This window comes from Dermacentor andersoni, chromosome 1, assembly GCF_023375885.2.
Source record: "Dermacentor andersoni chromosome 1, qqDerAnde1_hic_scaffold, whole genome shotgun sequence".
Lineage (NCBI taxonomy): Eukaryota > Metazoa > Arthropoda > Arachnida > Ixodida > Ixodidae > Dermacentor > Dermacentor andersoni.
Window position 1 is genome coordinate 164,204,787 of NC_092814.1, and position 26,050 is coordinate 164,230,836.

General features: G+C 45.3%; 2 protein-coding genes across 3 annotated transcripts in view; one reads left to right on the forward strand and one right to left on the reverse strand.

Annotated features, from left to right (window-relative positions):
* LOC126547337 (solute carrier family 35 member C2) overlaps window positions 1–10,009 on the reverse strand; it is a 74,909-nt gene extending 64,900 nt beyond the window's left edge. For both annotated transcript variants that reach the window (XM_050195305.3, XM_055062691.2), the window contains exons 1-2: window positions 9,499–10,009; window positions 1,783–1,997 (exon numbers count right to left, since the gene is read on the reverse strand). In XM_050195305.3, the coding sequence (XP_050051262.1) occupies window positions 1,783–1,997; window positions 9,499–9,726 (443 nt within the window). In that variant the 5' untranslated portion in view covers window positions 9,727–10,009. The remainder of the gene's footprint in view (window positions 1–1,782; window positions 1,998–9,498) is intronic.
* A 272-nt stretch (window positions 10,010–10,281) lies between these two features.
* Window positions 10,282–24,600, forward strand: LOC126547343 (uncharacterized). The gene is made up of 4 exons (XM_050195318.3): window positions 10,282–10,468; window positions 19,101–19,308; window positions 19,695–19,814; window positions 23,140–24,600. Exons 1-4 carry the CDS (start codon window positions 10,409–10,411, stop codon window positions 23,340–23,342), a joined length of 591 nt encoding a protein of 196 aa, XP_050051275.1. The 5' UTR covers window positions 10,282–10,408; the 3' UTR covers window positions 23,343–24,600.
* The last annotated feature ends 1,450 nt before the right edge of the window (window positions 24,601–26,050 follow it).

A 26,050-nucleotide genomic window follows, 5' to 3' on the forward strand; every position in this document is an offset into this window, starting at 1 on the left:
GTAAAAAAAGTACCATTTTAAAAGCTCAGCTCCAAGTGTGCTCGACAATGGATGGCGCTTTTATGAACTGTTACAGGCTTGTGTAGTGTGCAGCCTCAAAGTAGAATCAAAAGCTTGTGATTACACAAATTTGCATAATCTAAGTAGTGACTGTATGTTACTCACGAAAATAATAATTGATGAGGTTTAAGTTCAAACCACTGCACTGTAGTCCATGAGGAACACTGCACTGGAGGGCTATGGTTTAATTCCGACCAACTGGTGTTCTTTAAAACCTATATCTGGCCCCATAAGGACTGGGCACTGTCATGACTAGAGACTGAAACTTTAGGTAATATGCCTACTTTTTTCTTATGTCCTTATTGTGCCTACTTAACGTACAAGCATGAACTATGTGTTTAGAAACATTTTAGTGGAACTTTTCTTGTGCGTATAAATGCCTATTTCGATTTTTGTGCCTATATGATATTTTCAGGGCCTAAATATGCTGTTTTACATGTTTTGTCCTATCCTCATCTTGTTTATAATGCTATAACATGCTGGGGAACTTGGCTGAAGACATCCGATTACTACCACAAACATTCTGTTGGCATAAAGGCTGTTATTAATAGCTTTGCAGCAGACAAGAGCATCGTTGTAAGAAAGGCTCAAACTGCTCTATGCAACGATACACTTGAAGGTGACTTGGCGTATCTGTGCGCTCACTTTGTGTTTTTATCCAACATTATCAAGGAACTAGAATACTTGGGTGCAACTCTAATCTGGAATGTGGGGCTCCCTTGGGATGTTCAGGCAAGGTTCGGCACCCATCCCCAATGGACCTCTTGCTGATGGGGTTATAATGTGAAACTTCAATCTCTGTCGGACAAAAATCCGGGGTTTTCGCTACTAAAAGAACTGTCAAGGGTTCTCACTGGCAAACATTCTGAAATTTCAGAGGGTGTTGGATCACTAATGTTCTGAAGTACAAATATGTGCCCCTAACTTCAGTGGATGCTGAGCATTCCTTTTCTGCATAGAAACAACTACTCGGTGACAAAAGGCACAACATGAAACTAAAAAATCTGGAGGATTAAGTTGCTTGTTTGTCACTGCTTTCAGAACTTTTCTAGTGGTGTATAGTCACACTAAATTTCAGATAAATCTTGCAGCCTAGGCAACTTGCCTCATTCTGTTTTATCGAAAAAATAAAGTGAATTTCAGAAAACAGGGTTCGGTGGGTTAGGTACCTGGAAAAATATTAAATTATTTCCAGATGCACAGTGGAAGTACTTATTATTTGTGCCTATACATGCCTAAATGACAGTATTTAGTGCCTACATATGCCTTAAATGACAGCTTTAGTGCATAAGCATCTGGTCTCTGGTCATGACTTTGTGCTCAGCTGCAGAACACCATACATTAGGCCACAGAAGCAGGTACTCATAAAATAAGTGGGCCTTGACTTCTTTTGCAAGAACCCCTCTCATATTTTGTGAACAAGTCACTGTCTTCTGTAACGTACATTGCTCTAGTTTGCTTTCATTGAATGATGCCACACTTTCTTCTGTCAGACACAGAATTGTTCATTCTTGTGGTTAATTTCCCAACTTCTGAATATTTCACTAGTGGTTTAATGTTCCAAAAACATTTAGAAAAATGATCAAGACAAAGAGTGCATGAGAAGTCACAGCCAAAAGAACCAAGTTATCTATAAAAATGAGAAGCCTGCTTCACAAAGCAACCATCATCAACAGCTGTAGTGAAGTGAGTAACGTAGCTATGACATGGATGGACACTTACAGTGACACAGTGATAAATTCGAAGCTCCAGTTAGAGAAGCCAATGTCCAGTGCACTGGCCACTCCTGTGATGGCCAACTGCTTGATATAGACTACCCAGCTGAGCAGAATGCGTGGCTGCCCAGTGAAAACCTGGTATGCCAACCGTAACAACCCTGACAGCACAAACTTCACCACCAGGTGGCAGATGACCACAGTCAGGGGGAACCGGAACTCCTGCAGAGCACAGCAAGGGAAAGTGAATAATGAACCATGCTTACAGGAAATGAGGCAATGACTCCTCAATCATGCCTGAACACAGTATAGTGAAACTCACACCCTGTTAATGAGACAGAAAGAATAGATAAGAGGCCGTTGTATTGCAAACAGTAGAAGAAGCTCTTGAAGAGCAGCCAGCAAAAACTATTCCAATAAGCACATTACATTTCTATCAGCAGCTGCAATCATAACAGCAGCAGTATGATTCAATATACTATCCATGCAAAATAAGAGTGATGTCCAGCCTATAAGTCTGTGCAAGAAACCAGTGTAATATACCACCCAAGCTATATGAACAAAGAAACAAAGAGAGCCTTCAAAATTACATTATGGCAGCTAAATATCAAACAAGAAAATAAAATACAGGTGAGCATGACAAACTTCTCTGAAAACGCTCAAGTGCAGTGAAACACACCCTTAATGATGCCACATAATATGTTGGTTTATTATACTAATCTCTTTAGAGCTACAATCTCTCCCATTGGCAATATATAGAAATAAAACAATCCATAATAATCAAACCATCTATCATGTACTGAATACATACATGTTCTTTCTTGTGTGCAACACTAAATTAAAAAGAAAATCGTAACATCTAGGCCCCAGCCATTTTCACACATAGGCTACAAGGATAGGCACGACGTTATCGGTAAGAAAATCTTCAATGCAAATTTCATTAATTGCCTAAAATGGGCTAACTCATTTTTGTAATTGCTCACTTTATGGCAAATGTAATTATGAAATTGATGCTCACAAGTAGTGAAGTCATGTCTGCTTACAGAAATCCGAATGGTAGCACCACTTTCGAGATATCCCTCCCCTAAATCTACTTAAAATGCTTTGGCATTCCAGTTAAGATCGCCCCAAACAGTTAGAGGTATGGTTTTTGGTAGCTTTGCAGCAACATCAACATATTTTAAGGTACATTTTAAGTTTGCATGTCTGAGAAGTGGTGCTATAGTATTAGATTTCTGCTAAGCAGACATGACTTCACTAGTGCTCTGCTTCAATTTTTCAATGCAACATGTGCTCTAAAGTGAGCAATTAAGAACTTAATCAGTCAATTTTAAGTAATTAGCAAGATTATTGTGGAAAATTTTCCTGCTAGTAATGTCCACCTAGCCGCATAGCCACAAGCAAGCATGGACGGGAACTAAATATAATAGTATTAAAAAAGTGTACCGCTTAGGCAAAACCTTCTGGTATGTCCAATCTGAGCTTTCAAATAGCAGTTTCCTAATAATAATAATAAGGAAAAGTATACAAACACAATAAAGCAGTGTTAACCATGTATAGACTCCTAAATGTGCTTCACAATTTGCCTGTTAGCTGAATATTTGATGCAGTGCAAACAACTGCCATCAGGATACATGAAGCAGCTGGATGTGACACAACACAATTGCCATGCTCTACCTGTCACAGGAAATAGCACACATTTTGAGACTGAAGATGCTTTGATAACCCAACACATTAAAGAAACCTTTCTCTTTAATTATAGGCTAAAATACCTTCTTTTTTTTCACACACATTAACTTCTACCATAATGGCTTATTAAACCTGAAGTAAAGGCCTGACCAAGTAGCCACATGATTAAGCTGTATTAAACTAAAGGTGCACTTTTCTGACACTGTAACTGATAATGGCTAGGGAAAGAAACTTCCCACACTTCTGAACATGCAAATATTACCTTGAATGAAGGGAAAATCAGACATCCACCTGTTCGTAGCAATTGCTACAAAGGAAACCCATACGGGTTCCTCGAAAGAAAAAGCCTCATAGTTGAAGAAAAACTCGTCGTGGTCCGGGACTCGAACCCGGGACCACCACCTTTCCGGGGCAGCCGCTCTACCATCTGAGCTAACCAGGCGGCTAGCAGATGGCAGGACGAAGTCGAATTTGTTGACAACACGAAGCAGAGGCAAGTGTTTGACGTAGTAGTTCTGCAGAAACCCGCAAGGTGGAGAGAAGTAATGAATAAAGGGAAAAATGTAGCAATTGTAGCAAAAATGTAGCTTTGTAGCAATTGCTACGAATGGGTGGATGTCTGATTTTCCCTTTATTCATTACTTCTCTCCACCTTGCAGGTTTCCGCAGAACTAGGTATGCAGGTATGCATACTAGGTATGCAGAACTGAGGTATGCAGTTTCGAGCAGAACAGAGGATGTGTTCAGTGATGTAGCTGGCCAGTTCCTCTACACCTAAGTGGTCAACATCTTCCAGGCACAGTTTACATATGTTTCTAAATGTTGACCAGTCTGCACTATGCAGTCTCCATTTTTTGGGGTAAGCTGGTCCATCGTGCCACTTTTTTGTTTCTAGGAGTGTTGGGAAATGATCGCTCCCATATGGATTACTGACAACTCTCCATTCTAGGTATGGAATAAGTGATGCTGATCCTATAGCTAAATCTATACATCAATACGTGTTGTGTGTAGAACTGTAAAAAGTTGTCTCTGTCTTGTTAAATAGACAGGCTCCAGATGAAAGGAGGAACTTTTCTATTGCCCGTCCTCTCGCATCACATCTTGAGTCACCCCAGAATGTGCTGTGAGCATTGAAGTCTCCGATTACTGTATAGGGTTCGGGAAGCTGTTCAATCAGCTTTTCAATTTCTGCAGTGTCAAACCGTTCATCAGGCGATATATATATGGAGCAAATAGTTATAAGTTGGTTGAACAATATAGCCCGAACAGCCACTGCTTCAAATGAACTCTGGAGCGGTACATGTTGGCATGCTACTGACTTTTGCGCTACGATTGCCACACCACCTGAAGAAGAATTACCATTATTTCTATCTTTACGGAAAACTATGTACTGTCTAAAGAAGTTCTTGTGTGTAGACTTTAAATGTGTTTCTTGAACACAGTACAGCCGTGGCTGATATTCCTCTAGTAGATCTTTGACATCATCTAGATACTTAAATAGGCCCCTGGCATTCCACTGCATTATTTGTGTAGCCATATCGAGGAAGATTTTTGTTGTCTGTGTTCAAGAGCACATGGTAAAGATAGATGGATATGTATACAAGGACGGTAACCGTTTATGTTACCGGTCCCTTTCTTTGAGCAGTTACAGGTATTTTATCTCTTCTAGCGCGCTCGTGAGAGCGCTGATCTTTCGGCGTTGATGACACCGGGGATTTTCAATCGACCTCCATAACCTTCTCTGAGGCACTGGAGGATCGTGAACTAGGCGCTGAAACTTGCGTCCCAGGCCGTGGAGTTTGGTTTAGCTTTGGGACCTGTAGAACCGAGGTCTGCAGGCCCACCTTCGATGTTGATGGAGTAGCACTTGCTGCAGCCACCAGGGGGGCAGGCGAAGTTATTACCGGACCACTATCATTGACCATGGTAGACTCCCGAGGGATTTGTGACGCTGCCCCCCGTCGCGCCACATCGGAAAAGCTTGTGTGATCTAAGTATGAAAGACATTTCCTTGCTTCGTGAAATGTTCTATTTTCTTTGACCTTTAGTGCAGTGATTTCTCTTTCTTTTTTCCATTTAAGGCATGTTCTGGAGTAGGCTGGATGGCTTCCATCACAGTTCACACAATGTGGAGATGAGTCGCAAGTGTCTGATGGATGTTTATTTGAGCTGCATTTCGTGCAAGTCTGCCTTCCTCGGCATGTCTGGGATCCGTGCCCATACCTCTGGCACTTAAAGCACTGTCGAGGATTTGGAATGTATGACCTAACACGTACTTTGATATAGCCTGCATCCAATGTACTAGGCAGCACACTGGTACCAAAGGTTAGTACAATGTGCTTTGTTGGAAGTTGTTCGTTAATCCTGCGGATTAGGATTCTTTCTACCTTGGTGACAGTTTGGTCCTGAAAACCTTCAAGCAACTCTTCGTTACTAAGGTCCGTGAAGTCGTCTTCAGAGATTACTCCACGGCTCGTGTTCATGGTTCGATGTGCCGACACAGTGACTGCTACGTCGCCAATGCATTTCAAGTCAATAATTTTATCACATTGAGTTTTATCCTTTAATTCAAGGAGCAGGTCTCCATTTGACATCTTTGCGGCTTTGTAGCCAGGTCCTATCGTGTTTGCGAGGCACTTCGCCACCAAGAAGGGGGAGGATTTACGCACGCTCTTGTTGCCTTCACTGTGGATTACTTGGTACTTAGGGAAGTGTTCCTCATTGTTTTTCAAAAAGAATTGGAAGCTTGCATCGGTGCGCCCTCTTTTTAGAGGGCGATCAAGGGAAAGTGGTTTACTTGAAGCCATATAGGGGGGTCTTGAGTTCGGCAGCAGCGCCAACCGCCCACCACTGAGCCCAACATGGGCACGGGGCAAGTCTTACAAGTAAGACAAGCCCTTCCCTGTTGTATGGTGCTACTATAACCCAATCTGGAGTACCCAAGGTTGGCCACCCGCACAAGGTTAACCCTCGCTGCCAGGAAAGTCGGAAGTAAATAGAAGAGAGGAGAAGACAGGAAAGATTGAAAGGAAGAGAGAAAGACGCAGAATGGAGAAGGGGACAGGAAAAGGCAACTACCGATTTCCCCCGGGTGGGTCAGTCCGGGGGTGCCGTCTACGTGAAGCCGAGGCCAAAGGGGTGTGTTGCCGCCACCGAGGGGCCGTAAAGGTCTAAACACCCGGCATTGGCTCAACCCCCAGGATCCCCTTTTCCCCGGACACGGCTAAGCTGCGCACGGTTAGACGCGGGAGGGTCCAACCCTCGTGTGCTCGGGTACGTGGTGTCGCAACACACCAAACGCCTGCTGACACAGACGCCCCTGTGGGGATATATATTCACAAATACCCAAGAAAGTTGACATAAGGATGGCTGCTCCCAGAAGCTTAATGGTAAAGCCCTGCATACATAATGCTCAAGATATGGGTTCAGCTCCCACCTGGGGCAAGTTGTCTTTCTGTCCACCTTCATTTCCCTTTTCCTTAATATTTCTACATTTCTATTTAAAAGAAGAGCCAATGTCCTCTGAGCTTTCTATGGCTTCATTGACCGTTTTCTTCATTTAGTTGTAACACGAAACGATTCATAACACTAAGCACAACTTAACTCTTATCCCCCACAGAAGAATAAGAAGAAAAGAAGAAAAGAAGAAGAAAAGAAGCACCATTCCTTCAACACACATGAAAGTTTTAACCTGAAGCAGGACATAATGTTACAATAAAGGTCCCATGCATCTAACTGATATCCACTTGATGTCAATTGCATCCATATGAGAAGTAGGAAATTTGAACACTCTATATGCACACTAAGTAAGAAAAGTAGGACATACATGTCAGCTTGAACTGCAAAGAATGCCACCTGCTGCAGAACTTATATATTTTTTCTCACGCAACACTCCCACCATACTTGCCAAGGTTGTTGTTTTGATGCGTACCACCACTTTGTCTAATATACCGATTACGCACACAGTAGAAAAAGCAGTAGACTTCCTTCCTCCAGCTTGAAACTTATTCATTGCAGTAGCAGCAGGCTTGCAGAGCAAATGCCGTGAACAATTTATTTGCGATGTGCACATTGTCAGCTTTGTCTGTTGCAGTAATGGCTGTGGTGGCCTCTAAAACACATGCATATGCCACCACTGCGGGGTCTTCTACATGGTGCTAAAAAGCCCCGCATACACTGTCAAGCTTGAAGGTTATGCAGCGGCAATGTAGAGAAAAAGGTGAATGGACACACATTGCAAACATAGTTCTGAGCTCTTAACTGCGGCTTTGGTAAAAGTCGAACATACATGATGGATTTTTTTTTTTTTTACATAGACTTCCTTTCATGCTCTTACGGATCCCCCTTGAGCTTAACTTTAGGCCTTTAGGTGCAAACGTTCTTTGAGAAATATAATTGTGCCATCCTGTATTACCCAATGTACAATTTTCCCAGGAAAGAGCATAAGCTAGATGTAAAATGATGCAACATCATACATCTTTAAAGACTGCTGTGCAATAAATAATCACTGAGAGTCATTACTGCTTGAACGTGCATCAGAATTTACTCACAGTAAACAAACCACAATACAAAAATGGACAACGCTTTTCCCCCAAGATATTGACATGTCCTACCAGGTTGTGTAAGGCGGTAAAGAAAAACACACTAGGTTAATCCTAATGTTCCACAGTTTTATAAGCAGGTTGGCAGCCATTCGAGCATCAGTTTCGCATCTGCATTTAAGTATGTTAGTGTGCAAAAGTGGGACATCTGTCCCACTGTTCTAGAAGACTTAAATATAAACCTCTGAACAAATGACAATGAAAGGAATGTAAATTAATTTTAAGAAATGTTTTAGTATCATAACCAAACTGTATGGACTGAAATAAGTTTTGACAAACCAGGTTTGATCTGGGGGCACTACAGAAGCTACAACCTACACAAAAAGGACTTTTATTCGACAATATGGGTCAGATTTGCAGGATGAGTGAAGCTCAAGCTTGAGAACTAAAGGGTTCAATGCAGTTGTGAAGGCTTTCGTTTCTCTTTTTTTTTCTTTTCAAATGTTACGTCTCCGCACCGAGGAGCTTTCAATATAGCCATATGGCTGGGACATGGGACTGGAAGAAAAAGAAATTTACTTCTTTTTTTCGGACAGCAACAAGAGCGCATTGATACCATGTTTTTTTTTTTTTTCTCCTTCCTTTTCTTTCTTGGTTTTAATAGTGACGAGATTTTCGTGACACGGTACTTTGCCTTTCTGACAACGCACAGGCCGCAAAAGGCTGCAATCCTGTGGTAAATAGCATAACTGCAATTTCACGAGTACAAATGAAAACATGAGAGAAATAACACAAGCGGTCAAAGAAAGGCGTCGATACGTAGTACGATCACTGACACGAACGAAGTGCTTGTGTGAAAATGAAACACTGAGGTAACCTTGTTCGCCTATTTCAACGTCTGCATCAAACTGCTTTGATTTGAATATGCCCACGGGAAACAAGGCTTTAATAGAGGGTGCTGGCGTCCTGTGCCTGGCGTTCACACGCTGTGCCACGCCAGCGAACGATCACTGCACCATCGGGCGCCTCTACTTTCGCAGTCGAGTGAAGTCGGCACTAATTGCTCGCCACGTTCAATATCGTACTAAAAATTTGGATTGGTACAGAATTACTATTTATCCTTCTATAAAGAAAGACCAGGGCCACCTCGGAGATCGGCCATGCATGGCAGCTTCGATAATTTCACGAACAGATTGCTTCTCGCACAGCGATTTATGTCCGCAATGTTCCAGTGCACACGTCGCATGACACGCGCATGCGTTCTTTCAACCAACATCGCGAACAAATTTTGTAAATAAAATTTCGCTCGCAACTCTGCCGTCTGTGTTTTGTCGCAATAATTGTCAAGAAAAAATTCTGACCAGAAGTTGCAACGGCGTCAGCTGTTGTAGCATACCACCAAACCACCAACATTGCCGCAAGGCTTTACCATGTGAAAGCTGACATACACGACTTTACTGTGTGCAACAACGAGGACTTTGAAAATAAATTACCTTGATAAACCATTTCTGGTAGAAAGTTATACCGATGGAGAAGCAGTAGTACAGTAACACGAGGCCGACAGTCCGCAAGGCAGTAGCACTGTAGCGCAGAGCGTGCATCCTGTACCTAGCAGGCTGTAAGGAATGGTTCGCGGCACCATGCAAACGTTGGTAGCCGCTGAAATGGATGTAGTTCTTCGATCCGTCGTTGGACTGCACATTGCTGGCGGGCGCTGACATCTCACGTGAATAGCACTGCTCGTTCGGTCCCTGCGCTCCGACACCGCGGACTTGAGACACGACGGCACGATCCTGACAGTAATGCGCCACACAAGCGTAACATCAGGGTATGTGTCGACGATGTTGTCCCCACTGCGACGCGGCCGCTACTTTAAACTGCTACGCGAGATAACGAGCCCAATTCCTCTGGAAACAGGCTGGACACTGATCAACAGAATGCACACAGACTTCGGCAGACGCACACGCATTTCTCTCTTTGCTGCACGCTCTCTTTCTCTTTTTCGCGCTCTCTCTCTCTTTTTTGAAAGCAAAACAAAAACAAAACAAAAACGCGCATGGTTGCCAGCGAACGTTTGTTGCTCGCTGCATAAGAAAAACGTTTTCTGTCCAAAGACGTTTTATAGTATATTATTTTTAAATTACTTAATAAATCACTTTTATATGTTGGCATAAAACTGATTTACTTGTTTTAGTTAATCTAGTCAAGTTTTTGAAAACTACGAGCAACAAAACACAAAAAGAGGATCCGGTTAGTTAATCGCGCTCGCCATCATAGCGTCTGGTCTGGGCGTCTGCTTCAGGAGTTGAAGGGTGACAAGCGCGCCGTCCTGACGTACAGAGTGTTGCGGTTCAAATCAGCTTTAACAAAAGTTTTTCGACAGTGCCATAGCTCTTAACAGTCATGTCTGGAACCATTTGCGTTATTGTCGTGCTGGTGGCACTACTGGGAAATGCAGCATGCGTGAGTATTCATTTCACTTTTTCTTCATCAAGGTCTGCTAGCAGCGTTCACTATCTCTTAACGAGAAACACCGTCCTTGAGCTAAACTGACTCGTAGCGTTGACCTTCTATATTCACTATTAATGCTTTTATTTCTAGTTTAATTGTTAATTCTTCTTTCTTTCTTTTTGAAGCAACGCCAGTTGAATGTATAGTAAGATGTGTGTGGCTGGTACAATCGGTTCGCCGCAATAAGCGCAGCCCTCGATCTACGAACCGGTTTTTGCAAATAGGCTCTTAGGTTTTGGGGACAGAAAACAGGATGTCTCAATTGTCCCGATTGCTAGGATCGTCTTGCCAGATTATATATGTCTCCAGTGCTTCGCTAGGGCGGGCGCGCAGCCACAACCCCATGCGTTCGTTCTTTCTTTATTCGCACTCGCAGAGTAATGATAAGACAAGTGCATTATACATGCTTGTAACAACGCAGCAAGAACACGTCTAATTATTAAGGCCAATATGGGAATTACGAGGTTTGTTCGTAGAGTCTAAGCTTGTTATTTGACTGCAAGACGTGGCATTTCACTTATTTCGTCCACCAATGGCCGCCTGAGCGAAAGGCAGCTTGCACCCCTTTCCTCCTCTCCCTTCGCCCGGAGGCTTCGAGCAGTGCTGTCCCGCCATGTTGCACGGCCTCTGCTCGCACCAGCCTTGCTCATCGGCTCCGTTTTCAGACAGCGAGCCCAAGGCCGAGCGCCGCTCCGAAGACGGAAGCGCGGGCGGATCTTCGCCCCGTTGTCGAGGGTGGGTTCGCGCGTGGCCGCCTCCCTCGCCTCGGCCGCTCTTCCTTCTCCTCCCGGCACCACCACTCTGCCACTTTCTCAGAGTCGGCGTGGCATCCACGCTCGTAACTGCGAATCCATCCATCCGCGATAGGAAAAAAAAAGTTTCTACAGGCACAGTATGTTGAACGTCCTTGTCCAGAATGGCTACCATTTAAATTGGGTTTGAAGTCCCGAAGCAAGTCGCAGGTTATGAGACACACCATAGTAGATCGACCAGCTGGGATTCTTTAACGTGCACCCAAAGCACGGTACAGGGGCGTTTTTTTTTTTTTTTGCATTCCGTCTCCCATTGGATAGTTGCCGCTGTGGCCGGGAATTGAACCCGCGACCTCGTGCCCAGCAGCAGAACGCAATAGCCACTGATCCGCCGCAGCGGTGGTTGCCACTTCATTCAATTGTTAATTCGCACACTGAAGAAAGTGCACGAAGATCGGGGGGCAGAAAGAAATTTTGGAGGGGTTGCCCGCCCTTGGTGAATTGTAATCGCAAGCTCCTATCTCGTGCTAATGTTCAAATTATTGGTTTAATTGCGCTGCATTAATAATGTATTGTATAGTCAAGTCCTTTTTACACAGACGGTGTAGTCGAAAGAATTCTTGCCGGTTGCACGACTACATACGCACACTTGCATGTGCGCCGTAGTTGATCTTGAGTTCCCGGTTCTCTGTCCCATTGGAGCATTTAGTCAGTGTTTTCGGTTTTAGTCACTTCGAGTGCGACGAATTTATCGCTCTGTGTCACCTAGTATTTCTCACTTTCAGCATTATAAATAAATTCTGGGGTTTTACACGCCAAAACCATAATGTTATTATGAAGAACGCCGTAGTGGGGGACTCCGGATTAATTTTGGCCACCTGCGGTTCTTTAACGTGCACCCAACGCCCGGTACACGGGCGCTTTTGCATTTCGCCCCTATCGACACACGGCCGCCGCGGCTGGGATTCAATCCCGCGACCTCGGGCGGCGCAGCGCAATGCCAAAGCCACTACGCCACCGCGGCGGGGACTTCGCAAGGGGACTCCAGTTTGCGCTAAGCATAAGTGTGGCGAAATCACCTTGTCGTATGTTTCGTCTTGGAGCTCCTTGGCCCCGGATGATGTTGGATAGGCTAGCCGACGGCGCTCTTTCGACTCTCTGTTAATGGGAGGAGTCTGAAACTACTGCGTAGAGCTGAGCGGAAATGCGATATATAAGAGATGGCTAACCAGCGTTGCTCCTTAGATAACCGAGCTCAAAGCGGGAAAGGCGATCGGACGTTGAAATCGTCAGAAAAAGAAAAAGCGCGAAGGACTTGTGAAAGGATATTGACCTGCATGCCCTCGCAAGATGTCACTAAACGAGAAAAAAAAAAAAAAAAAAAGGCTGATTCTGTGGAGGCTCGTTTTCCAAGACAAGCATGCGCACTGGCATGCTAGTGGCGAGTTCCATTCACGATGGAAAGGCGCGCTATGTTACGCTAATAAGGGCATATGCGAAATTCTGTAAGCAGGCTTCGGCACGCATATCAGCGGACGACCCACGCAATATGGCCGACGTCACGCTCGCACCCCTGCATGGAGTAAGCGCTGTTAAAGCAGAGGGTCGTGTGCAAGGGATAACAGAGATGGCAGCAACAGATAGCGTGGCTCTTCTATGGCAAGGTCCACCGTCTTGTGTTGGACAAACGAGACGTGTGGAAAAGCACACTTGCGGGATTTCGTATATCCCAGAGGTTTACGCCAGCTTATTGGTGGCGCTGCGCTGCTCAGTTCGTGGTCGCGGGTTCGATCCTGGCCGCGGCTCTTCACTACAGCATTCCGCCCCAATCCCGGTCGATGGGGGCGGAATGCAAAAAAAAAAAAAAAGCTTGCGTACTTGGATTTGGTGCATGTTAAAGAACCCGAGGCAGTCAAATATAATTCCGTGGCCTCCACTACGGCGTGCCCCATAATCAGATCCAAGTTTTGGCGCCGTAAAATCCAAGAATTAAAAAAAAAAATCGTGTAGTGTTGATGACGTTACCTACGGCATATCGAAACTGAGCGAGAAGATCAGCGCGACCTCTGCATAACCAAGGAGGTTTTTTTTTTTTTTTTTAATTTGCTGGAGTGGCAGCGCCCGCAGTTTGTCAGCAGAGGTGAAGCCAGAGCTTGTCCATCCTTCACCTCTGAAAGACGGCCGCGACAGCTGAAGTCCGCTCACAGCTGAATTGCATTTAGTGACTTATTGTAAATGCTAGGCCTATTGGTGAATAAAAGCTCGTGGTTTCTTGCCAAAATTTTGCCTTTCGCTGGGTACTGATATCATGATGTGCCATAAAATTTCGCATGACATTTAGGCTTCAATCTCAAGCCAGTGACAGAGAGGAGGATATCTGTGCGAAAAAATTCACGCCCTTACACCTGCGCAGAGGGGGGAAGAGAGTGCGTTGTATGTTCTCCCATATATTCGCTTGCGTTTTTTCGGGCCTATGTTAAAAGGATGGCGGTCCGGCTTCACTTTTTACATTATCTAAATTCCAGCATTTTTTCATTTAAACCTCCTTGTACACAACCTACGGCCGTCGGTAGAAGCACAGTGTTACGATCTGTGCAGTGCGGCTATATAGTCGCCTTTGCTGTGGCAGTTTGTTGAGCATTTGAGCGAACGGATAGAACCTCCGCGTCAGCGTTCAGTTTCGTTCCCTATTTTACTTTTTTTTTCGACGCTGTGGTAACACATCGTCCTTCGAGAACGCATTCGAGAGGCGCTGGTGGTGCCGGATTAAGGCTCCCCCCTTTACAAAGGGTGCCATCACCCGCCGCTGCGGTCTTATTACTCCTCCTCCGTTGTCCCCTTCCTAAGTAGTCATTCAAAATAGCCTTGTCACATCACCTCACAAAAATGTTTTTCTTCTTTTTTTTTTTGTCAACAGATTTTAAAATTTCATAAAGCGACGTACCGCCTCTATAGTTCCGTTGTACAGAATGCAAATACCTGGTACTCGTATTGTTGCGCATGTTGGTGGTGTGGTCAAGCGTTCGAGGCGATCACCTTTCAATCCACACGGCTCCGTTGGAATCCACTAGTGAAACGATATGTGGGTTTATGAAAGTCATTGTGCGGCATTCACGGTGCTACGATATTGACCGGGAATAACGTTGATCATCAAATTGCCTGCTTGAAATAAAAAATGAAAATAATAATAATAATAATAAAAGTACCATGCAGTGCGAGGTCTGAGCCGCACTCATGAGGACTAGAGTGAGAGTGGCGGTGTGCTATACTATACAAAACGCCAGGGAGGTAATTCGTGCGCACGTACAAAACCTTTATACCACAAGTTTTTTTTTTCTATTTAAAATCGTGACAGAATTTAAAAAACACGCCTGCGGCAGATAGCACCACTTTACTCCCTGATGTGGATTACTGGGACCGGCGGGTATTAAGTTATTTTAGTGCTGCGACAGTTTGTTGACCAGCCTCTGTCCAACTTTTCAACAAGAAATGCTGGCTCTCCGGTAATCGAGCGCAGATGTAAGCATGAAGTGTCTACTTAGTTGCACGAACAATCGAAATGCACAATTCAATAATCAGAAAATAAAATACTGTTCTTTTTAACTAAACAGTTTAGGGCACATATTGCAACTGATAAATTTATGTCGGTGGGTTCCCAAGGCACGTCAATTTCGCAGATTGCAATATGCGCCCTGTAGCGATTACAGTTTGTTAGTAAAACTTATCAATTAGTTTAATATGAATTTCGATTTCTCGTGCGTAACGTTCGCCTCTTCGAGTCCTCTACTTTATGAGTAGAACTGTATGTAACATTACAAGCATTGCAAATCGCAAAATACGATATGTATGCAAGCACGCATGCATACCCAGGAATTTCGGACATTGCCTCTGCGGCCATCCGTCGAACTTCACCGCAATGCACCAGCGTAACTTCAATAAGCAAAATGACTTTTTTTTTTTTTTTGCGCTGGAAGACTGGGACAAAGAAAGGGAGTACAAGACACACTCGTGGGCAGCCATGGGCAGCATTTATGATATTTCAGAAGGCCGCTCGAATGTCAGCAACTTTCAGTTATTTCAGCTAGCAACGTCGAGGGTACGCCCTTCTAATAGGATGCGCATTTACGACTCCTATGCGTAACTTTCCTGCTGCGTTAAGGCAGTGTTTTAATCATGACCAAAATTATTCTACAACGCAGCAAACACGTTAAGAATAAGTGCTGTAAATACGCATGTCAATGAAAGGGCGTACCCTCTCGAAGTTGCTAAATGAAAGCGTTTGAAATTCGGGCGGCCTTCTGAACTATCATTGTTTGAAAATGCTGCCCATTGAGTTTCGCTGAGGCACTGCGGCGAAGTTGGACTGATAGTCGAAGGGGCAATGTCAAAAATTCCTGGACATGTTTGCGTGCGCGCACACAGAACACATTCATACGGCACCTCATGCAGCTCTCGCTGCAAAACAACGAGTAGGCAATGGCCACGTGGCGTCTGCGCAGGATGCGTTCTTTACCGTCTTTATTTAGAGGAGGAGGGCTTCACGTTAACTCATCCGCTGTACCAAGCCGTGACCGGTCCGCTAGAACAGCGCGTGTTACTTGGGCCTCCATTTTCTCGCGTCAGCAAGAGGGGTTTGGTTATTTTCTCGAGGTGATGAAAGATACAGAAACTGACGCGGGAGCACGTTCTTCGCGCCTCGCGGGCATGCTTACATCAGTCCCAAGTTAAAGATAGCAACTTGCTTACGGTTGCTTTTCAAGTTGCGGCTAGTCAGCGCCGGCACCAGGCGCTTTGGCCCGCTCGCACCCAATTCTGCCAAGTGCACTATCGCTTGCGAGAGTAATGTGACTCGCGGAGTTTTGTGGAACCGCGGCGTTGCGTCCTATGGAATATGGTGATGACGACACTTCCGACGGCGACAGCTCGGACGTGAGTTCAAGCGGGTCCCCATTTCCCGCTTGCAGTGGAGCACGTAATGTGGCGTTCAACCATGGTTCAACACATTTCTGGCGAGCGTCGCCCACGACATTTCTGAATCTTTGTCATTGCGTTGGGCCTTAAATAATCTAGGAACAAAATAGCGCATAGCCCTCTACCTGTGTCGGCCTCAGGGCAGGGTTAAGCCGACGAAACAAAAGGGAGCCGTTTCTTGGCCTAAATTTTAATCATCATCATAATAATCATCATCAGCCTATTTTATGTCCACTGCAGGACGAAGGCCTCTCCCTGTGACCTCCAATTAGCCCTGTCCTGCGCCAACCGATTCCAGCTAGCGCCTGCGAATTTTCGAGTTTCATAACCCCACCTAGTCTTCTGCCGTCCTCAACTGCGCTTCCTTTCTCTTGGTACCCATTTTGTAACCCTAATGGTCCACCGGTTATTTAACCTACGCAATACGTGACCTGCCCAGCTCCATTTCTTTATCTTAATGTCAATTAAAATATCGGCTATCCCTGTTTGCTCTCTGATCCACACCGCTCTCTTCCTGTCTCTTAACGTGATGCCTAACATTCTTCATTCCATCACTCTTTGCGCGGTCCTTAACTTGTTCTCAAGCTTCTTTGTCAGAATTCAAGTCTCTGCCAAATATGTCAGCACCGGTAAAATGCACTGATTGTACACCTTCCTTTTCAATGATAATGGTAAGCTTCCAGTCAAGAGCTGGCAATGTCAGCCATATGCGATCCAACCCATTTTTATTCTTCTGTAAATTTACTTCTCATGATCAGGGTCCCCTGTGAGTAAGTGACCTAGGTAAAATTAACGTACTCAGTCACAGACTCTAGAGGCTCACTGGCGATCCTGAACTCTTGTTCTCTTGCCCGGCTATTGATCATTATCTTTGTCTTCTGCATATAAATCTTCAACCCCACTCCTACACTCCCTGTTAAGGTCCTCAATCATTTGTTGTAACTCGTCCCCAGTGTTGCTGAACAGGACAATGTCATCTGCAAATCGAAGGTTGCTGAGATAATCGCCATTAATCCCTACTTCTAAGCCTTCCTAGTTTAATAGCTTGAGTACTTCTTCCAAGCACGCAGTGAATAGCATTGGAGAGATTGTCTTCTTGTCTGACCCCTTTCTTTATAAGTACCTTCCTGCTTTTGTTGGGGGGAATTAAGGTATAGCTGTGGAATCTCTGTAGATACTTTCCAAGATATTTACGTAAGCGTCCCGTACTCCTTGATTACGTAATGCCTCTATGACTGCTCGTATCTCGACTGAATCAAAAGGTTTTTCGTATCTGAAAGTCATATATAGAGACTGATTGTACTGTGCAGATTTCTCGATTACCTGATTGATCACATGGATGTGATTCATTGTAGAGTATCCCTTCCTGAAACCTGCGTGTTCCCTTGGTTGACTAAGTCTAAAGTCCAGTGTTGCCCTTATTCTATTGGACATTATCTTGGTGAATATGTTATATAATATTGGAAGTAAGCTAATGGGCCTATAATTTTCAATTCTTTAACGTCTTCCTTTTCGTGGATTAGTATAATGTTGGAATTCTTCCAGTTCTCTGGGACCCTTGAAGTCGACAGACAGTTCGTATAAAGGGCCACTAGTTTTTCAAGCATTATGTCTACTCCATCTTTGATTAAATCGACTGGTAGTCCATCTTCTCCTGCCGCTTTTCCCCGTTTCATATCTTGCAAGGCCCTTTTAACTTCATCGCTAGTTATAGAAGGAGCCTGTGTAACCTGTTCATTACTACTTGGAATGGAGGTATCGTGGCTGCTTTGGTTTCTGTACAGGTCAGTATAGAATTTTTCCGCTGCTTTTACTATATCTTCGAGATTGCTGATGATATTACCCTGCCTATCTTTCAGTGCATACATCTTGGTTTGTCCGATGCCTAGTTTCCTTCTCACTGTTTTCAGGCTGCGTACATTTTTTTCTGCTTTCTCAGTCATTCTCACGTTACAATTTCGAATATCCCTTATCTTCTCCTATTTGATTAGTTTTGACAGTTCCGCGAATTCTATCTTATCTCTTGAGTTGGACATTTTCATTCTTTCTTTTCTTTATTGGGTCCTTTGTTATTTGGGAGAGCTTACCTACTGGTTGCCTTGGTGCCTTACCTCCCACTTCAGTTTCTGCTTCTGAAGCCAGCCTAGTTACGGTTTCATTTATTTTCGCATTTTCAGAACCGAAAAATAACTATTGGCAAACTGTAGAGAGTAATATTTTCCCTCAATTGTATAGATTGAGGGAAATGAATAACGATACCGTGAGCTCCTTTGGCAGCCGTAGTGCACGAGGCCGCGTGTTTGATTCCCGGCCGCATTCAGAGGGGACACGAATGCAAAAACGATTGCACGCGTATAGTCAAACAACCACGGGTTCTAATAATTAAAGCTAGCCCCCATCTACGGTGTCTCTTACACCCTCGGTGTAGCTTGGAGACACAAAGTTGAGGTAATCGAAAGCAAAAAGGAACAGCCATCAGTGTGGACCGACCGACCCGACTGTACCAACTCTTTACAGACGTTTATGCAATGAGGGCAAGCTTCCCTCCTCTTCCCTTTGATGCTACCCCGTCCCTGGCTGTGAGCCTAACTCCATCTGATTTTGATTCAACGTCAAGGAGGGCATACTTGAAATGTTTTAGTTGTTCTGGCTTCACTTATTGCTTCATGTGCACGTCTAGCCTATTGCGGAAATGTTTAAAAGACAATTTAAACACAAATGTTTAAAAGACAATGTTTAAAAGACAATGTTTAAAAGAAATGTTTAAAAGGCTTAAACGAATTCCCAAGAGCGTCTATTGTTGGAAAAAAAAAATATGAATGTTTCGTTTACCGACTAACGGCACCTTTTCTTCTGACCAGGCGGACCCGGACAAGACGATTACCCACAAGGTGAACTTTGACATCGCCATCGGGGATAAAGACGCCGGCCGCGTTGTCATCGGCCTATACGGGAAAGTGGCGCCAAAGACTGTCCGCAATTTCGTCGCTTTCGCCGGAGAGGGCTACGAGGGCTTGAAGTACGAGGGCACCGTCTTCCACAGGGTCATTAAGGAGTTTATGATTCAAGGTATGTGCATGTGCGTTAAGATGCCTAATAATGAAGTTTCCTACCGTGGCTTAATTCCTGTCTCGATGAATGGCCAAAAGAATAATAGCGAGATGAGTGTCTCAACGTGAAGGGATATAGGTCTAAGTGTCGTTAGAAAGGTGATGGTGAAATTCATGCGGCCGAAAGTTCACACGATAAGCTCTGTGCGTTTCGTACCTTCACGAATACGGTGTTAGCGCTTGAAATTTTAGTGAAATTATCTGGCACGATCCTCCACCTTCATTCTTGAAAATGTTCGTTGTCTTTTTGGGCCGTGAGCTATGACACCGTATAATAGCAAATGGCTCGCGCCAGTTTTTTTTTTTCTTTTTGTTCACCCGGTTCTCTGCCTACGCTTTGTGTAGGCGGTGACGTGCAGAAGCAGGAAGGCCGTGGCTCTATCAGTCTCTATGGCCGGTACTTCGACGACGAGACTTTCGCCCTGACGCACGACGGACCTGGCACGCTCAGCATGGCCAATGCCGGTAAGCTATACGGACCAACTTCAAGGCGACACCGCTTGTACGCTGATCTCCAGTATCTGTGCCTCTGGCGCATTTAAAAATTTTCACTCCGATCCAGTCGTAACAGAGTTACTCAGTTACGCAGACTTTTACATTTACTGTCAGCACCGTGGATTTTTCGGAAATCCGTATCAAGCTCGATTCACACGGGTGAACAAGTGAGCTCTGCGTGTAAAGACTAGGTATCAGGTGAAATTATCCATCCCAACGCACGATGCGCCGTTAATTGCAGTGCAGGTGACGGAATGGGACAATACGCTGAACAAGCACTTTGTGGTGCCCTTCATTCCCCCCTCATTTTTCTTTTTCTGCCGCAGACTGCATTCTCTGGACGGCATTTTAATTCCCGCGGTTAGGATGATGTGCTGTAATTGGCGTAGACGTTGCCCTTCTTTGGGATTGTCTCAAGAAGCAAACAAAGCTGAATTCGACAGTACCTATAAGAATCCTTCGCGCTCTTTAGCGATGGAATTGCGTTGGCTTAGTGCGATACCGGTGAGTGGAGCAGCGAGGTCTAAACACTGCTTTTCAACCACTTGTTGCGCCAATTTTACTCCAGGTAGTTGTAGGGAATATACTCTTCGACTTTCTGACACAAGTTTTTTTACTTGCTGCATAATGAGGAGCGACTCGAAACGTGAGCATTTTCGGCGATGCAGTCTGTCCAATGGGCGAGCGAGTTCGCAGAGATAGTCCGTATAGTGGCGTCCCTCTCGTGCCTGTATGGAGGAATATGCAGATAAACGGGATAAATGAGTCACGCTCAGTCCACGTAAGATTGAAAAAAAAAACAATTAAGCCCTGATATGAGTCCAACTAACTTGGAGGAATGCTAGAATGTCCGTACGCATGGCGTTTTCGAATTTTCTTCCGTGAAAATGCAGTCGCTAGTACTGGTAATACGATGGCGCATTCTTTGAAACGCATACTCACCTATGAGAAAGTACGAGGAGTTCGTAGCGAGCAACTGGAAAAAAAAAATTTAGCAATTGAGAACGATCACAAATAGATTGCTGAAATTAAGAGTAAGAGAACCCGTCATCATTCTTGGGCAGGATGATGACGGGGATGCACTTTAGCTGACGTAGAACTGCGCCTGAACTAGAGCTATGCTATGTGGTGTAGCCATGTTCCGTCTATAGTTTGATTCGGACAAAATGCTGATTTATTTTTGTGTTTTTAACCAGTGGAAACACTACGAGCACTATGGACAGGCGCAGTAGATGAGTGTACTAGCTGTGCGTAACACTTCTTTACCTGGCTACTCACCTTTCCAGTGTTCGGCCTTGTCGTTGCTACGTTTCAATGAAGACGACGCTCATTGCTCGAACACTCTTCCGGTGCGAAAGCTACGGAGCAGAGTGTCCGATGGTGAGCCTAGCAAGGAGAGAACACTTTCAGTCTCTCGTATGTACTATAGGTGTAGCAATGCTGCAATGAGTGCGCGTTCGCAGCGAACAAGATGCACAGCAGCATGTTCACTGTGTGTAGTGCGCCGCTGTGCTCATTGGTTGCCTCGTGTCTGTTATATATAGCGGGGAAAAAAGTTCCCTTTGCCGCGCGACCACCACCATCGGACACATGCGTGGATTCTTCAGGAATGTCATTTTATGATGTCTAAAAGCCGGCGCCTCCCGCAGTGTGTCTTAACAAGCCGCAGGAAACTTTGATAGTCAGAACGAAAACTGTCCTGAAAGACCTAATGCACACAGCTGATTTAGCAGAGACTGGTTCACTTTGCGCAGAAATGTTAAATGAGACGCGGATGACACTGAGTGCATCAGCGTATTGCGCATAGTGGAACACGCGGGCGTTGACGGGTGCATTCGAGTTTTTTTTTTCTATCCGGAAACTGTTAAACGTTGTGCACGTGAATAAGTTCGTGGTTATGTCTGAGTGAATGGTACTAATACAAGCAAGCTCAATCGTGAACCAATGCCCAAAGAACGCTGATACAAATCCTCGAGAACACTGAAGTGGCACGCGAGGTTTTCGACTTTCATTGTCACAATTGAAAACAAATTGTGTGCACAATTTTACTCGTAGCTCGGCAGAGTGCTCCGATTATTATTCAGTGCTCATAGCGGACCAGCAGCTTGCAAGGTACATGCGCGGTGTGCTCATCAAGACACTTTGGCGCGAGGAAGCAAAGTCCCAACGAGCGCGCTATGCGGTGGCGTTGAGTCTCGGCTGCACGTCGAGGTCGCGCGCTTTCACTGGCTTGCCGTATTCGACAGGAATGATGTCACCGTTGATGCTGTGACGGGACCATGGGAGCGTGTTGTTCTTACAGTGCACTTTGTCCTTGCCTCGAAATCCCCTGCCACGTACCTAGCTCGTATTCTGCGACTCGCCGCCGTGAAGAACGCGTGCTGAGGCGCGATACCATCTATAGTGAATCCCCTACCCCCAGTTAGGCAACAGGTCATCATTTCGAATAAAGATTTCAATCAATCAATGGCCTCTGAGATTTCACCGGTGGCTCACCGGTGCGTACTAACGCTGAGGATCAATCCCCTGTTGCCCAGCCCGGGATCGTTGCCAAGCGGATACATCATCTAGCAGTTGTGCTCGGGATACATGCACGGTACCGACCTGTACTGGTTTCAAAGTCTTTATTGGAAATATCGCCGGAGTAAACAGACTAGAAACACGATACTAACCGCGAAGTGGGCTAAGAATGGTAATCAGATTAAAAAAAAGAAAGTGTAGTACAATCCGGGTGCCACGACGCGCGAGATGGTCGTAAACCAGCAACTTAGAGAAAGAAGTTAAATACTGGAAGCTGTTACCTGACCTGCTACGTACCCGAATGTTTTCTATTTCTTTTTTTTTCTTTTCTACGCTATTTAGGAGCGAGCGACAGTCTACGCTCTTATAGTGACGTTTGCAGAGGTGCACTTTTTCACACTTAAAGGTAACAACCCTGTTTTAACTGCAAAGACCACGCTGGTTTTGATGTTTTTGTTACTTTTTAATAAGGTCTAAAGGCAACATAGAACGGAGTAAAATTTACCGGAGCCACGATCCCGGGCATCGTGTTACAAACTGTACTATGTGTTAAACACGATGTTAAACACGTTATTAAGGTGTGACAGGAACAACGGGGCGAAGCGTGGCTAGTCTTATTTAGAAATAGTTCAGACAACAAGACAGCGTAAGTGTAGGCTTATTTTTTCTCCCCGTTGTTTGCGCTGGTTTCAAGACTTCTCTCCTTTGAAACTGTTGCGGGCTTTCAGCGTCTGATGGTGGCCACTCTGCTGCGTTGTTTCTTTCCCGTGTGCAGGAAAGAACACGAACGGCGCGCAGTTCTTCATCACGACCGTAGCCACTCCGTGGCTGGACGGCCACCACGTGGTCTTTGGCAAGGTGATCGACGGCCTGGACGTGATTCGCAAGGTGGAGAACACGAAGACCACGCGTAACGACGCGCCCGTCGACCCGGTCATCATCAAGCGATCCTCGGTCGAGACCCTGGTGGGCATCTGAGCTGTAGGGCCCGCGTGCCGTCCGTTGCAGGCCGATTGGCAGTAGGCCCATTTCAGCGTTCGAAGAGCGTTCGAGAAGGCTACGCTTCTTCCCGTGTTCGCAAAACTTGTCACCGCGGCGTCCAATTGGCTCGACGCTCAGCTCTGGGCTCGTACTTTTTTCTCTCTCTTGTTTTTTAGTCTCTGGAAGGAAATTTGCCTTAGTGTGCTGGTAAACGAAACAAAGCAGCTGCTTAGTAACACGATAGCCTTACTGACCTGAGCTCCCCGGCTGCCTTGTGTGCGATCGCGAGTACTATATTCCTTCCGTCAGCGAGGTTTGCATCGCGAGCGCCCTCTCACGCTCTGTCTTCTTCCCATCGGAAATCTTGAAACTGCGACGTTTATAGTGCAGGCGACATTCCGTTCACCGGTGTGTGCTCGCATGCGTCATCTAGCAGCAGCCGTTGATGCGCTCGGTGTGCACGCCACCCTTAGTGTTCGGCAGCGACAAGTTCGTCTTCAACTGCAGCGTCACAAGTTTATCGTAGAGATACCATATATTTATTTATTTATCATATAAATAAATATGTTAAAATTAAGCCCACAGAACTGAAAAACGCCAAACGATGGACGTACTACCACTTTTAACACGGTAGGGGTGAACATTCTTTGGCGCCACCCTTTCCCCACGTGAGCGACGTATTATGCTCGCCTAATGCACATGGCAGCTAGTAGACTTCGCGCGCTGTAACGTTGTAAAACATGGCAGCTGTGTCGTCTGTTGGCACAGGGTAGATTTGCAGGGTATATAGGTGTCGTTATACGGGCCTATGCAGTCAGCACACATCACATACAAACACTTCTCAGATGAAAAATCTGAGCGACATTTCGCGATTGCGCGCGCACTTTCTTTACTGGACCACTGTTTGTACTGCCTTAGATGTGCTTAGTGTAAGCGCGTTCGACCAACGTTTTGTATGAAACTTTTGGATATCTGGTGCTGAGATTTACGACGGGAATGTGCAATTTCAAGCGTCTCCTTTTCAGTGAACCTGTGTCATCGATTCTGTCCAGTACAAATACTCACTTCAAATTATGACGAACCAAGAAGTACTGGATCCGCACAAGCTTCGAACAAAACACTCACATATGTCAATGTTTACACTAGCCTCAACCTGCCAAATTTTTTTCACATTATATACACTGTCTGCTTATACAACCTTTATATATAAGGCTCTATGTTCTGTACCTTCAAAATAAATTGTTGCAAAAAATCACGCGTGGCGTCTGCTTCTTTTTGTCACGTTGCGGTCGTCATTGCGGCACTTCGAACAGCGACATGGTTCCCACAGGTAAGCTTTTCTTATATCGGTGCCCCTCGGCCACGTTAGATCGCGATCGAGCCCGATCAGGATCAAATTTGTCAGCCGCTATTGGCTCCCTCCCGCAGCTTACGGGAAGGTGCCAATTGCGACCGAGAGATTTGATCCGGATCGTACTCGATCGCGATCAAAAGTGCGCCGTGCGACACCCGTATTACTTGGACGAGACCAAATATTTCGTTAGTTGAAAAATAACGGAGTTATATGACTAAGGATCCCCATGTCAGGGGACGCTATCGGCCAGGCACACAAAAGAAGGCATGTGTACAAAGGAGTATGGCTCTTTCAATACGCAAAAGCGCTTCAAGGACTCTATTCCTCAAACTCTCTTCGTTCGTGTCATCCTTTAGAACCAGGACCAAACAACTCGGTTTTCTATCGTTACAGATTTTGGACGAATACGTACCTCCCCACAAACCTCGATCGATAACTCGAAAGACCGTCGAAGCTAAAGGCCAGAAACGCGTTCGTCAGAGCAGACTTCGCCTAACTAAGGTTTTTTGTGAGGAGAAGCCCACTTTCGTCAAAAGCAGTGTAAACGCATCTGCGATGTCCAAGGTGTTCTTACATCTTGTTTAGCTTAACAGATTTTTTTTCTCTTACAAATTGCCTGTCGTATAGGCACCCTGCACCGGCTGCTACTATCATTTCTCCCACCAGTGTCGCCGGCGCCAACCTTTATGGGCTGCGCAGAAAACGAAAGAACGTGCCAAACGCGAAGACGCGTTTGTAATGCGTGTTGCATGCCGAGCTTTGCACAGTCCAAAGACCGAGCTTGAGAATACTCGTGCTGCCGCTTTCGAGCGCGACTCTGGCCGCGCCGTAAGCGTTTTGAAGCATCGTCGCAAATCTGAATCTCGTCTTTCCAACTTTGCTTGGCTGTGTTCTGCCGCTAGGTGCCATACCGCAATTTCGCCTGTGCAGCGCGGCAGTCTGACATAACGTGTACGAAAGGACGATGGTCACGTTGCTGATTAATAATATACTACTTATCAAGCTTTCAATTACTGCGTTTCAAACTTGATTAGTGATTAGCACCTGCTTAGAAAAAAAAAGGAAGAAAAAGCGCGTAGGGCGCGTGGCGTTAAGGGCGATATGGTAATGACGGTGTACTGTATCGCCGTATCGTATCGGCCGGTTACCAGAGCTATAGCAGTGGCCTATCAGCCAGCTGGGCGACCGATAGCGTCGCTGTACCGACGTCGGCAATAGGACGTTCTGGTGGAATCGCTTCACTTTCATCCTTTTGCTCGCCCCGTTCTCCATGCTTGCACGTGTATCGCGGTGTTCTCAAGTCGCTGCTTATATTTATCGAGTGTTAATGTTATAAGACTGAGTGGTATTA